This window comes from Penaeus monodon, chromosome 6, assembly GCF_015228065.2.
Source record: "Penaeus monodon isolate SGIC_2016 chromosome 6, NSTDA_Pmon_1, whole genome shotgun sequence".
NCBI lineage: Eukaryota > Metazoa > Arthropoda > Malacostraca > Decapoda > Penaeidae > Penaeus > Penaeus monodon.
The window spans coordinates 12,890,253-12,903,842 of NC_051391.1; the positions used below are offsets into that span (position 1 = coordinate 12,890,253).

The 13,590-nt window shown below is 36.5% G+C and overlaps 1 protein-coding gene across 2 annotated transcripts; it reads right to left on the reverse strand.

Annotated features, from left to right (window-relative positions):
• Positions 1-1,061: 1,061 nt before the first annotated feature.
• On the reverse strand, positions 1,062-13,510 carry LOC119574232 (glucosidase 2 subunit beta-like). Of its 2 annotated transcripts, XM_037921388.1 has the most exons (10): positions 13,306-13,510; positions 10,565-10,702; positions 10,044-10,294; positions 7,727-8,029; positions 7,268-7,435; positions 6,083-6,151; positions 3,808-3,949; positions 3,486-3,676; positions 3,130-3,273; positions 1,062-2,771 (listed from the first exon to the last, which is right to left on the reverse strand). In XM_037921388.1, the coding sequence occupies exons 1-10, from the start codon at positions 13,493-13,495 to the stop codon at positions 2,616-2,618; spliced, it is 1,752 nt and encodes a 583-aa protein (XP_037777316.1). In that variant the 5' UTR covers positions 13,496-13,510; the 3' UTR covers positions 1,062-2,615. The 2 variants fall into 2 exon arrangements, with proteins under 2 accessions (XP_037777316.1, XP_037777317.1); XM_037921389.1 differs by lacking the exon at positions 6,083-6,151.
• Between the last annotated feature and the right edge of the window lie 80 nt (positions 13,511-13,590).

Genomic DNA, 13,590 nt, shown 5'->3' on the forward strand with positions numbered 1-13,590 from the left:
AAGGTAGAGCTAGGTAAGAGGGGTTAGATTAAGTGAAGGATATGTATGCATCTGAGGAAGGAGAACAGGTTGTCAAACCAGAGAGTGTGAGATTCAGTAAGGATGTCTGATAGGTTGAGAGGTCGATGCATCAAAGCGTGGACAGGACAACAGAATGTGTGGAACTGAAAGAGGGACATTACATAGGGAACATAGATGATATAGATGATAATGCTTTAGCTTGGGATTCAGATGTAACTGTAACAAGGCAGCTGCAGAAGGAAACTTTGCCTACTTGTTTTGGGTGGAAGAGAGGAGAGTTTTCAGGGTAAGGGCTGTAGAGAGGATCACGAAATTCGATCCGATTTGGCTAGGCTATGAAGAGGGAGAATTAGATAAAGAAAGCTTTAGGGGTGGAGGAGATGAAGTAGATTTTAAATATTTATAGAAAAATTTCTGCTGCATCAGCATCTAAGGTCACTAACGTTGCATCAAAAATATAGTAATAGAGTGGGGCTCGGGGGTGCAGCCCAAGGTAAGAAATTTTTTGGTTCACAAGGCGATGTTTGTGGATTTCCAGAATGGTCAAAACAAAAAAATGTGCCAGATATCAAAGGTCACACAGCATTATGAAAAAGCACTGTGGGAAAAAAGGATAAAAAATAGTGAACAATTAGGATAAGTGGACAGAAGGGATAAAGAATTGAAGGAAAAGAAAAGGAGGAGAATAAAAGACCATGCACAATTGCTAAGGCGAGGGCTGAGGTCCAAGGCAAGGGTGGTCCCTACACTGGGTCTCAGTCTCCATCTTCTAAGCCACCCCACAACAACAACGAGCAAAAGATTGGGGGGGCCGAGGACTGAGGCCCAAGGCAGGGGCGATCCCCAGCACTAGGTCCCAGTCTCCGTCTCCACAGCAACAACGGACATAGGTTTGGGGGAGGTACACTTATGATAAGAATCATTGTTTTCAGTATAATTAAATTTAAACAAACTATTTTTTTTCTTTACAAACCTCATTATACACTTTCACTCACCGGCAATCAAAAACATTTTCATTAAAAAGGAAGGGAAAGCAGGGAGATCTTTACAAAATTTTATTAACCACAACTGACAAATATCAAGAATATTCTGAGAGGAATGTTGAGATCGCAATTGCCCCATTATCTTGGACTCTCAAACAATTATGGGCTGAATACATAACCTGTCTCCATTTATATTAAATAAAAAAATTATTATCAAGGACTCTTCACTGCAGTGATACTGTTAACACATTCTTGAATAAACATTTCTTGTTTTGCAAATGAAAAGGAAACCATTTAGAGGGTAACAAATGTTTCACTTTTTTCCAAATTTTCCCCAAACTTTCTCAACTTTTTCACCTACATTCTGGCTCATGCAAAAATATTTACCTTGTTAATCTAAGGCTCTGAGCAAATCCTGCAAACAGTGCAAAGGAGATCACAAAAAAAAAAACATGAGAATATAACATTAGGGGAATAAAGAAGAAAACAGAAATTAAACAAACCAACAGGTGAAAAGAGAGATGAAAGGAGAAGATGAGAAGAAAGCATAAACAGGCAAAATGGTGGAAACAAAAGATACTTGAAGAAAAGCCAACATGAATGATTTTTCTCCCGGCCCTGTGTCCCTAAACCATTTCCATTCATTTGTACTATCTCACTGGTACAAGTATCCTGTTTACCATACACAAAATTCATACACTAACCATTATTATATTCTGGTCAATTACATTTAATGCTCTTCACAAATGTGTCACAATTGGTGTAAAAACGTTAAAGGAATGCTTTGTGTAAATCTGTTTGTGTAATCAACAATAACATCAACATCCTATCACTGAACTGATGCTGTGAAATTCATCTATCAACACAAGTGAAACATACAAAGCCCAAAGTGATTTATCTCAGAGACACACCTCTGTTCTTTTCTTCAGTGTAATGCTGCAAAAAACAATCAACTTTTATTCTACTGGGACAGAATCTGCTGACGACATATCACAGCCACAGACATCATTCTAAATGGATTTACTGACCTATGTTTAAAAAAGGCATGTAGTTCAGGCCAGCACTCACAATGTGACTCTTTTCGACAAGCTAGAGAACAGATAGGTAAGTTCAGCTGAAAAGTTTTAGATTACATAAATGAATAAAATTTTAGGTCTTATTTTCTGAAGCAAATAACCAATTACATATGCTTTATGCTGTGATAATAAGATCTTTTCAATAACTGGCATCCCAATTAAATTTAGTTGATATTTTTGTCAAAAGATAATGTGTAGACAATCACCCAAAACCATAAAATTTCACAAATGATTACCAATATATCACATCCTGCATAAGGCAGTCACAATCCAACAAAATCAATGGATAAATTTTGATAAACCAAAGATATATGTGAAAAGTCAAAGAAATCACTGGTCCTGAGCTAATATGAAAATTTTCATACCCACTTGAGCTCGCATGCTCATTAACATTCTTATTTTTAAAAACCTGAAAACTTAGATTATGCTTACAAGGGAAATTAAGATTACTTAAAACATTTGAGCTACATGTATGAAAAAAAAAAGTAAACCATGTAATAAAATAAATCTAAATTTCCCAAAACGCACTCATTTTCTACAATTCTGTGTGGCCGTGTGGAGTGCCCTCGTCACCACTAATGTCTTCAGGTTTAGTACACACAGCTGGTGTGGTCATCTCGAAGAGGTATTCGCATCTGTTTGGCTCTGTTACTCCTGTCAACCTGGTTTCTACACCACAATATATGTGGACCTGAAGAGTAAAAGTAAAAAATAATTGTAAATTCATAAAAAAGTAAGGCTGATGCACATGTTAAGAAATAGAATCTGAATAAATAAACAAATGACAATACAAATAAAATAACAATTATTGCCAAAAGCTGAGAAAAAAAAACAGATAAACAATACCCACATTATATTCAATAAAAATATTTTACATATCAAGGGACACTACTTCATCAATTTTCAATAAATGCAAAAAGATAAATATATCAGACAAAAAGATAAATATATCTATATCAGTTTCTAAATATATGTATCTAAATCTCAACCACTTTATTAACCAAAAATACATTCAACGGAGACAAAGATTCAGGGCCAATGCTACTCACATCTGCTGATCTCGCAGGCCCATTCCAGCAGGTCTGTCCGCCGGTGTATTTCATTCTGCTATATTTATCCTCCTCTGGGCCTGACCATTCACCCCACTGTCCAAGGCGAATTTCCCCATGGCCAGACTTGGGCTTCTGTACAGCCTGTGCACAGAAAAATTACATGACACGACTGGATAATTCAGCAATGGCATATACATTTTACTATTAAATATATACTATGGAGGAGTATTTCTCTGAATGTACATATGGCCAAAATTAAAAGGAAGGCAAATGTATACAAATAGGTAGCAATCTGAACAAATCAGCCTACCAAGTTCCAAGTTACATATTCAGTTAGGTGACATCAATTATACCTTATCAAATGGACAGAGACGGTATGTATATTCCCTGTCTGTGTATTCATAACAGTCTCCATCCATAACTCTAAATTCCTCCTCAGGACCATAATCTTTCTCTTGAGTCTCCTCTAGTGAGCGCAACTCCCTCGTCAAATCCCTCACTCTCCTGTCAGCCTCATCAAAGTCTTCTCTGGCTTTATTGGCAGCTGCAAGAAGGAAAGAATACAATTACACACACTGGAGTTTCCACAAAGAGACTAATTACAGGAAAATGTGTGTGTGTGTGTGTGAGGGGGGGGGGTCTGTATGATCAATACCCATGAAAAAAAACCCTTACCATCAACAAGTTTTTGTGTATCTTCATCATATTTCTGGTCAATCTCTTCTTCCTCTTCCTCCTTTGGTATGTCCTCAACATCATCATCTTCAGTGAGATCATAATCTTCAATTCCATCATCCTCTTCCATATCACCTTCATCCTGGGTTGATGGTATACAAACTATTATTATGCCTTATATGAGAAGGAAACACTTCTCCATAAAATACACATAATTACCTTGGCCAAAGTTCAGTACATAAATAATAACAGAAATGACATCACATTGTTATAACAATAAAAATGGAACTCTATATCACATGCTTCCAGAAGGAAGCACCATGAGGAAGTTCCAGGAAAACTGTTACCTTCAAGGTTGGTTACCTGAGGCAATAAATTGCTAGCACCTTCTGCAGCTTAATAAGAAATTATATCCGTTGAATAAGTTTTTTACCAATTGCCATGTTCTTGCAACTGTCAAATTTCAAGTGCATTACATTTTATTTTAAAAGACTTGATATTTCTTGAAAAACTTTGAGCATTTATGAAGTTGAAGCCGACCAGTTATTTTCATTATTTACTTTGTTTTCTTTTATCATAATTTTTTTTCCTGAGTGTTTTAACCCTTTGTACATACCTACATGTACTGTTCACTGTAGTTTTTGCAAATTTCATTACACAAAGCCGGCTCCACAAGTGTCCGTCCCCCAATGAGCCAATTAAAAGCCCAATGTGATCTCGCCTGCTTTCCTCATTCCTTGAATTTCTGAGATTTCTATCTAACGCTTTTAACATTGATAATGTGGTTATTATCATTATTGACATAACAATAACTTCAATGTTATTATAATAATAATAGCGATAAAAAATTAAAAACCTGTCTGACTTCAAGGAAAAGGGTAAACAAGTGACATCAGTAGAACTAGAAATCTACTCCTTTGTGACTAAGTACTTGTGAAACCATCTATGTGTGGAAACAAATAAGAAGCAAAAATCACAGTGGACATGGCATGTATACCATTCCATCCCAGCACAAAGGGTTAATCCCTGACCTTTATTCTGAGGTTTCACATGAGAGAGATGTTCATGATTTATCTACAGAAGCAATGTAAAAAACATCTAATTCCACATATATATGGTAAAAAGATGTTACAAGATTAGAAACAAGAATATATGTATCTAAATAACAGTAACAAATAAAAAAGCTGTAAAGACACTTTACGCACTGAGCATGCCATCTTTTGCAGGGTATTATCTTGGAGAAACAACACTGGAAATGAAGTAATGCATTAGAAGTAAGAGAGGGGAGTGCACAGCAGCAGTAGGGTGTATAGTGTATAAGACAAGACTTCCATGCACCAAGAGGTAAAACCCCTCACCGACATGAGTTCCCAATTTGCCCTGGAGTTGACGTAGCGTGATATCTGGTTGGCACATCCAGAGGGAAAGGTTAGGCTTTGTTAGTATCCTGTATCATGGTACTTTCTAAGGGTGGAGTTCCTAGCAAGCAATACATAAAATTCTGCCTTATCATAATTTTTGTCAGAAAATTGACAATTACAAAATGCTGAATATACTCTGGGTCACTCTTTGTGAATCATTTATATAACACTACACATAAGAACTAAAGTATATAATGTTCTTACATGGTTTATACATATATTATAAATTCACATAATCATAACACTGGAGGAAGACTGAACAATAAGATGAGTCAACTCCAGTCATACAAAAATATACAGAAAAAGGGAAAGTGGAATTTTCACACATGCATGCATACATCCCACCAAATAGGAAGAAACAGATTAAAATACTATCTAAAAAACTCAAAAAAAGATTTTCAGTTGAAGCAAACAAATCTAGTTGATGTTCTTTGCTTGTCATAAATGTGTTCATGCTCAGACAAGTACAAGAAAATAAAAGTGAGGCATCTTGGGCAGGGCATCTTGCCTGTTGTCAGAAGTTGTAGTAGGGCCAATTGACAAATAGTAAGTATTTGTATATGGACTTCTCTATGATTCGCATAAATACCACTATTAATATCTATGCACTGATGAACATGTCCTTTAAAACAAAAATAATATCACTAAAAGCCCTAGCTTAAAATGCCTATGGATTCAATTAAGAAGCCATGCATTGCAGGTGCAATGATAGTTTTTCTAAATGTATGACAAAAACAATCCAAACTCTGCTTTCATTGTACTGAAAATGAAGGGAATCAAGATATGTACATAAAGCTTAAGAATGTAAAGTATAGGAGCCTAAAACCAAAGCCACATGCACCCATAGCTGGTACCTCAGGGTCCAGGCCAGTGTCAAAGTCCTCATCATCGAAATGTTCATCCTCCTCTCCTTGCTGTTCATCCTGTGAGGGAATACAGCTATGTACAGTTGGTGATGGAAGTCCTGATACCCCAGTTGGTTATATGGGCATGTGTTTTTACTGTGATATATATTAAAACATGTAGCCATGGTGCTATGGGGCGAGTGGCTGACAAAAAAAGGTTATTGCTACATTATCTGTGATCACATGCCCATTAACTTTTGCCATTAGGGGTATCACAACTTGTGTCACTGACTTTACATTGGTACTCTGCCTTTCATATCACTAAAATTTAACACAGAACTTCAGCACAATGAATACAAATATGTGTATCAAAAGTTGGAACATACAAATTATATACAACCAACCATAAATTGTTACTGAATTTTATATATCATACTGAAGTGCCCTTACCCAACAAAGTAACACACAGGCAGGTGACAAGTGTGTGTGTTGAAGGTGTTGTACACCATGTAAAAGGAGACGTACTAATATGTTTTTCATACTCTAATATCTGGCTCTGAGTTCAATACAACACACATCTTCAGAACTTTTGGTCTTCTTGGGTAATATGCATCTTACTTTCCTTTTGATTGTGACAAATCCCCTAAAACTGAATATTATGCACTTCATTCTTATAATGGTTGCAGAGCTTTGTTGTGTTTTCTTAATATTTTATTGGAAAAGTTGCATTGAATTTCCATAACCTAAATTGTATTTGATATCTGCTTCCTCGTAATTTCTTCACAAAATCATAAATAGCTGCAAATTATGTACCACATATAGGTTTCACGACAGAATACCTATGGATTTTAAGACAAAATAGATGCTAAAAAAACTTGTGGCTCATGGAACAATGCTCCCTTTATCTGTAAATATTTGTGCCTGTGTATGCTTTACGCAGTTGAACATGAACTATGTGACAATTACAAACATAGCCTGTGAGTCACAAAGTGCATGTGTGTGTAGAAACATCTAATTCTAATGATAGCTTCTCATAATTTGTTTTTTTGTCAATATATAAATGTATGAATATATATGTATGTTTGTGTATGTGTCTTGTTCTCAGAGCTTAATGGAACAATTTACAAACAAATCTTTTCCAACATTTACTATCTTCAAATCCATGACCCTTCTCCCTTCACAGTAGTCACCCACCTTGCCCTCAGATCCAGGAACAGGAGGTGGGGTTAGTGCCTCTGCTGGTGCCTCAGTGGTGGGAGGTACAAACATCCTCTGGTCCATCTTGTACGTGGGTCGCATCATGGGCCACCCGGACACCAAGAAGGTCTCCAAGTCCATGGTCTCCTCCTGCCGTAGGTAGAACTGGGAAGGGGTTGGGGGAAAAAGAATGCTCTTTCAGGTGATCAGAGGTGATCTCAGTTCAGTTTTTGATTACAGTATGACAGAGTGAACACTACAAATCAGACTTTGTTACTTTGAAAGAAAAAATATATCAAAAGTAAGTGCTTAATGATATCAATTCAGATAAAATGAAAAATTTACAGAGTACAAAGGATATACAAGAAATCAAAAAAAGCTGACAGAACTAATAGCAGCAGGTTTCAATATAAATCACAATCCAAAGAGGTATTAAAGAGAATAAACTTAAATCACCTTGGCTTCCTCAGCAGTCACCTCTCCATCCCTGTTTGTATCAAAGGTCTGCCGAGACTGGAGTTCAGCAACGGTCAAAATTCCATCTCCATCATTGTCCAAGTGCGCAAAGGCCTCTCGTGCTTCAGCTTCCTCCTTGGCCTTCTGTTCTGCATCAGCCTTAGCCTTTCTTTCCTGCTCAATGGCATTGTATTTCTCCAGGGCCTCCTTCTCAGGCTCCTCAACAAGTTTCTTGATTTCCTCCTTCTCGTTTCGGGCGGCCTCTGCTTCCTCTCTCTCTTTCTTGAGCTCATCTATTTTCACCTGGAGAAATAGGAGTTACACTTTATCAACAGCTTTTGGATAGCACTGGTGGAGTAAAGAAATGAAATCCAAAATGGACCTTTAATTGTCCTGTGTCTACAAAATTGGGATAAAAGTGTTGCAAGTCTCAATCAGCCACATTAATCCACTAATGCCTGAAGTGCACATATAAATGCAACAAAACACAACAGAAAGTGAATGTCCTAGTACTAATAGGCTAAGAAGAAAATAATACAAAGATTAATTATGAGTTGAGCTTCAGTGATGATTTACCAATGGATCAATTTCTATTTAGGAGTACACCAGTACATGGAAGGGTAATTTAGGGTAAGTGTAATACATGAAGTTGGATTTATTAGTAATTCTAATTTACTCTTTTGACTCTAAACTATGAAACAAGTTGTCTCATATATATATATATATATATATATATATATATATATATATATATATATATATATATATATAATATATATATATATATATATATATATATATATATATATATATATATATATATATATATATATATATATATATATATATATATATATATATATATATATATATATATACTTAAAGCAAAGGGAAAAAAAGAATAATAGTTTATGTCTTGAACAATGCATCCTTTCACACAACTGAAATTCAATGTATCAAACTCTTAAGCTCAAATCCCGTTAACCCCTTCTTTACTGACCTGCACCCCACACTATAACAAACTGTTGCTCTGCCATACCAATCAGGCCACTGTAGATTTTCAAGCCAAATCCAAACTATTCAATGAATTTTTATGTACTCATGATTGCATATACCCATAAAGTTTCACATGTAAAAAGAAGTAACACTTGTAAAAAGAAAAAGATAGAAAAAATATAATATAACACTGATAAGGAGTAAAACTACATCCATTGCAAAATAATCTTGGCAGTATTCTGGCATCTGAAGTGTATGTACAGATACTATTGGTCATCAGAAAATAAAATATTTCTAGTAGAAAAGCTTTCTAAACTTTGTCCCATTTGTTGCTGGGCGTTTTAAGGCTGTGAATGCTTATTCAACGACAACTTCTGGTAAAGAAGGGGTTAACGATACGCATTTCAGAAAAGGAGAAGAGGCAAAGGAGAAGAATCAACCTTTGGGAATTTTTCAATTAATTTGGTCCCTTTATTCTTGATCGTTTGAAGGTTAGGGTGGCTGCAGGAATGGTACTTTCTTAGTCACAATCTCAAGCCCAACATGCAGAAATAACAGAAAAATCCACTCCAAGTCTTATTTAATCCTTAAACATCCCTTCCAGTATTGACACAACAGAGACCACATTCATCCCTCCCCCACAAAAGGATAAATGAAAAATTGTACCAAAAAGAAAGACAAAGAAAGAAAAAATAAATAAAATCAACACAGGCTGTTCAACCTGGACGTCTTTCTTCCGGTGTTTCCTTTTGGACTGTAGCTTCCCCCTTGATCGAGGTTTCCCAAGGAACTTCTTACTCTTCCTGCTACCTATTCTATCCCCGCTTCGCAGCTTTTCCTTCCTTTTCTCAAGTTGATTCTTAACCTTTGCCAAGGCACTCTTCCCATTACGCAGTTTAGACTTGTGTTCTTCATGAATCTTCTACAAAGTTTTGAACAAAGAATGGAAGGAAGAGAGAAAGGAAAAGACAATAGAGAGAGAATAAAAAAACAGTAACATCTTGGTAAGTGTATAACCTCATTACAGATAGAACACTCACTGACTGATTACTGCAAACCTTCATATTCATTCATGTGATAAAGAGAGAAAAATAATAATAAAAAATTAAATTAGAGGAATTTCTTCATTCCCATTAAAAACAAACAAGTTATAGATATTTAAAGAATTAAAAGAAAGAAGAAACAGATAAGGCAACAGAAGTACACAAACACTATTTTATTGACACAGCTAATATACTACTTGTAAGTTATTTCCTAGTTATAAAATTCCTTAACCAGCAAAAATAATTGAAGAAATTACCATCAGCATGTAAATATTTACCTCAGCTTCCTTCTTTCGTTTACGGCCTTCTTCTATCATCGACTGCCGCATCTGGAAGCCTTTCAGTCTCTCCTCTTGTTGCTTGGCAGCTTCCTCCCGGGCTGCTCGGCCAAGCTCTCGACAAGTGTCAACACAATTGGAGACCGAGGCATACTCATCAGATGCATCACAGCAGTCACAAACACCGTCGTTTACTCTGGATGATGGGATGTTGAGGGGCGAGTGGCCAACATTTGTGCAGTAGAAGAATCCTAAAGGAAGCATTAGGTTAAAATTAATTTACTAACACACTGACATTAGCAGGCACCAACAACTTTACATTGCTTGGAAGAAGTAGGAAAAAGTTCCTGAGGTGACAAAGTTTTCATTGCTTTTATGATAAAACATTGCCATTCGGTCCTTTCTAAAATGATTCATATTTCTCAAAACAAGGGAATGATAAAACTACTATGATGAATAATGCAATGCAAATATGACAATCTGAAACACATTCCAGCCATTTGCAGACCAAGTATACTAACCATTGGGACAAGCTGATGTACCAGGTTCATCACTGCCATCCTGACAGTCACAGTAGTCATCATTAACATATGCAAAAGGGATTGTTCCTGAGCCATCTAAGCAGTTGAAGTCTCTTGTTGGGTCATAAAAAGAAGCTTCTGCAAATACAAATAAAGAGAAACGTCATTAACAACTTAGGTAGGACGGTTTTTCAGAAACGTTCAATTGTTGTAGTACACTGAATAGGTTCTATAAACAGCTATTAATCAGAAAAACTTGTATAACAGTATATCTGAATAAACCACCACTTAAACCCTTTGGATTTAATAAAAGTAAATAAAACTGTCTCTTTGTAATTTTGGTCTTGAATGATATGATAATCCCTCCTACTGAAATTATATCACCATTAATAGTTCAATTTATCTGTTCACCTGGAGAAACTGACAAACCAGAAAGATTTAATTAGCTGGTTCTTCATAAATGTATAAATTTACTTTTGTATATACTCTCCAAAAGAGATATATTTTCAATAAAAAATAAAAAGATCAACTGCTCAGTTACAAAGAGAGTAATTAGTACAATTTAATTAGTCTGTTTGCTTTATCAATTTCATTATAAATTAGTATGTTTTATTTATCTACATTTAACCACCAGAGACCACTACAGCTACCACCAATCCCTAGCTTCCCTTCTTCTAGGACCTCAGCCTCTCCCTTTATTCAGTTGCCTTCTGCGTAGATAAACCAAGAGCAACATTTGACTCTAGTAAAGTACAAGTAGAAGACATTGTGATTTTCATGATACAGAATAACAAATTGATGAAACCTAATGCTTTTTCATTGATTATAGAGTTTCTTGCAGGATATGAAAATAAGAATTTATAAAAACATGATACTTACAGCAGTGCTTTGAACCTTCCTCCTTCACTGGTAAACAACTGATTTTCTATTAAATTTTGTAGAAAATACGAAACCCTATATATATTATTTTGTAACATGCATGCAAAGTTTTGATTTTAAAAGGCAAGACATCCAGAGATAAATACCACAGGCAAAGTTTATCTTGTACCAAATGGCTATGTGAAAAACTATACCACTTTTCCCCCCCACTTTATGATAGCGTCATTAGATTTCCCCTATCTTAGAGTGGTCAATATGTAAATGTATATCAAAGTATTACATATGGTAAAAATACATGCTTTACTGAGTGAATCTGCCATGTGTAACTACATGAATAACTAAAATGAGTTATTCTGAAGTGAGGTCACACATGACAAAGTAGTAACTATCTTCAATATTGGAATGTTACAAAGAGTGAAGCACAGAGCATAAATCATAAAATATAGAGTAATATGCAACCCAAGTACAGCTGCACTGGCCTCATTTACTGCAAAATGACAAAAATATCCTCTCCTCATCAATACTCAGAGACTGAGTCCACAGAACTCTCTCCCTGTCTAGGAAATAAATAAAAGGTATGAAAGGTTAGGTATGGATTTTTGGGTTTGCATGATACCCTGGTTCTGGAACTTTGCTCTCAGTATCAAATACCTCTATATTATAAGATCATCTGTGTGGAGTACTTTACACAGCATACATAGTGTGGCTTTATGATGCAAAAGTGACTATATTTATGGTAACATATTGCAATGTTTATTGACTAGTTCTACTGGAGTAGATGTCAAGTCTGTCCGATGCTCTCTCCTGCTGTGAATACATAGAGGATTTTTTGTTTTCCTGGGCAGGGGTTGGGGGGGCAGGATCCTCCCAGGATGGGGGTTGCAGGGGACACAGCCCCTGCATTAGACAATATAGTGACTGATTTGGTACTGTGATCACAGTAACTAATTCCACACTATGAACATGCGAAAAGTACTAGATGCATTAGGATGGGTAGTGGGAGGAAGAAGATATGGGGTTGCAGGGTCTCATGACCCCTCTAAATTATTTCACAACCCCCTTTGAGGTGCTGCCGTCCCCCAACCCCCACCCTGGAAGACAAAGAATCTATCACGTATTCACAGTAGGACAGAGAGTGTGACCACCATGTGGGAGTACCCAATGTCAAATCTGTCCTACACTCTCTCCTGCTGTACCTATGTGGTGGATTCTTTGTTATCCAAGGCAGGGATTGGGGGCAGCAGCCTCCTGTATTTTACTATATAATGACCACTTTTCTGTACATTATTTATACTTTACCCCGCAATTTCACACATACCATACATGCCCTCCCTGCGACTGGGGTCAAGATTGTGGTATGGGGGGTGGGGTTCTGTGGCATAATTCCTAAATATTTGGGTCGTAGAGAGAGGAACCCATTGATAATAATATTGTCTTGATCAGTCACGTGAAGGCATTCTGAATATTTACCTTACTTTCATATTATCAACTTGACGGAAAAGCATCTTCAATTTTACCATTCTATCCATTACAGGCAAAGTTTACCTTGTACCACATGATTATGTGAAACAAGCTAAACCACAGTTGGTATGGCTAGGCCAGCACCTTTAAATACCAAAGAATAAAACTTTTAGAAATTACTTTGTATATCTCCCTCTCATGTCCGCTACCAATACCGGTAGCCACTATTCACTAAAGTTTGCTGAAGTAAAAACAACTCATAAATTCTGTACAAGTAACGTGACTTCGGCTATAACAATAAATCTGCTCGCCATTCGAGATTCATAATTAATGAAGAACCCCGAGAAAATACTAGCCACATTCCTCCGAAGTTGCAAGCACATTTTTAACATAAAACTCACTCGATAAGGGCACTCCTCTCGGCCTTAGCACCTCCGCTGCTTTGACGACGGCCCCCGAGGCCAGGCAGAACATAGAAAGGGCTAAAATGAACTTCATCTTAGGTGATTTTCGCCCGAGAGGATTTGCAGCCACCTTCGCCGGCGTCTCCTGATCAGCTGTTTTGTTTACGTCGAGCTGGAACCCGGGCATTGGTCGGCGGTCATTGAAAACGGGCCACGTTCTTTCTGCGGGCCACAGGGGACACTATTGTATTTTCCTCTTATTTTTAATGAACTGTAGCTTTA

Coding starts and splice junctions, on each gene's coding strand:
- LOC119574232 (XM_037921388.1), bottom strand. CDS start 13,495: ATGCCCGGGTTCCAGCTCGACGTAAACAAAACAGCTGATCAGGAGACG. Junction 7,436..7,726: donor TGACTGCTGAGGAAGCCAAG/GTGATTTAAGTT, acceptor ACCCCTTCCCAG/TTCTACCTACGGCAGGAGGA. Junction 6,152..7,267: donor TTCCTGGATCTGAGGGCAAG/GTGGGTGACTAC, acceptor ATTCCCTCACAG/GATGAACAGCAAGGAGAGGA.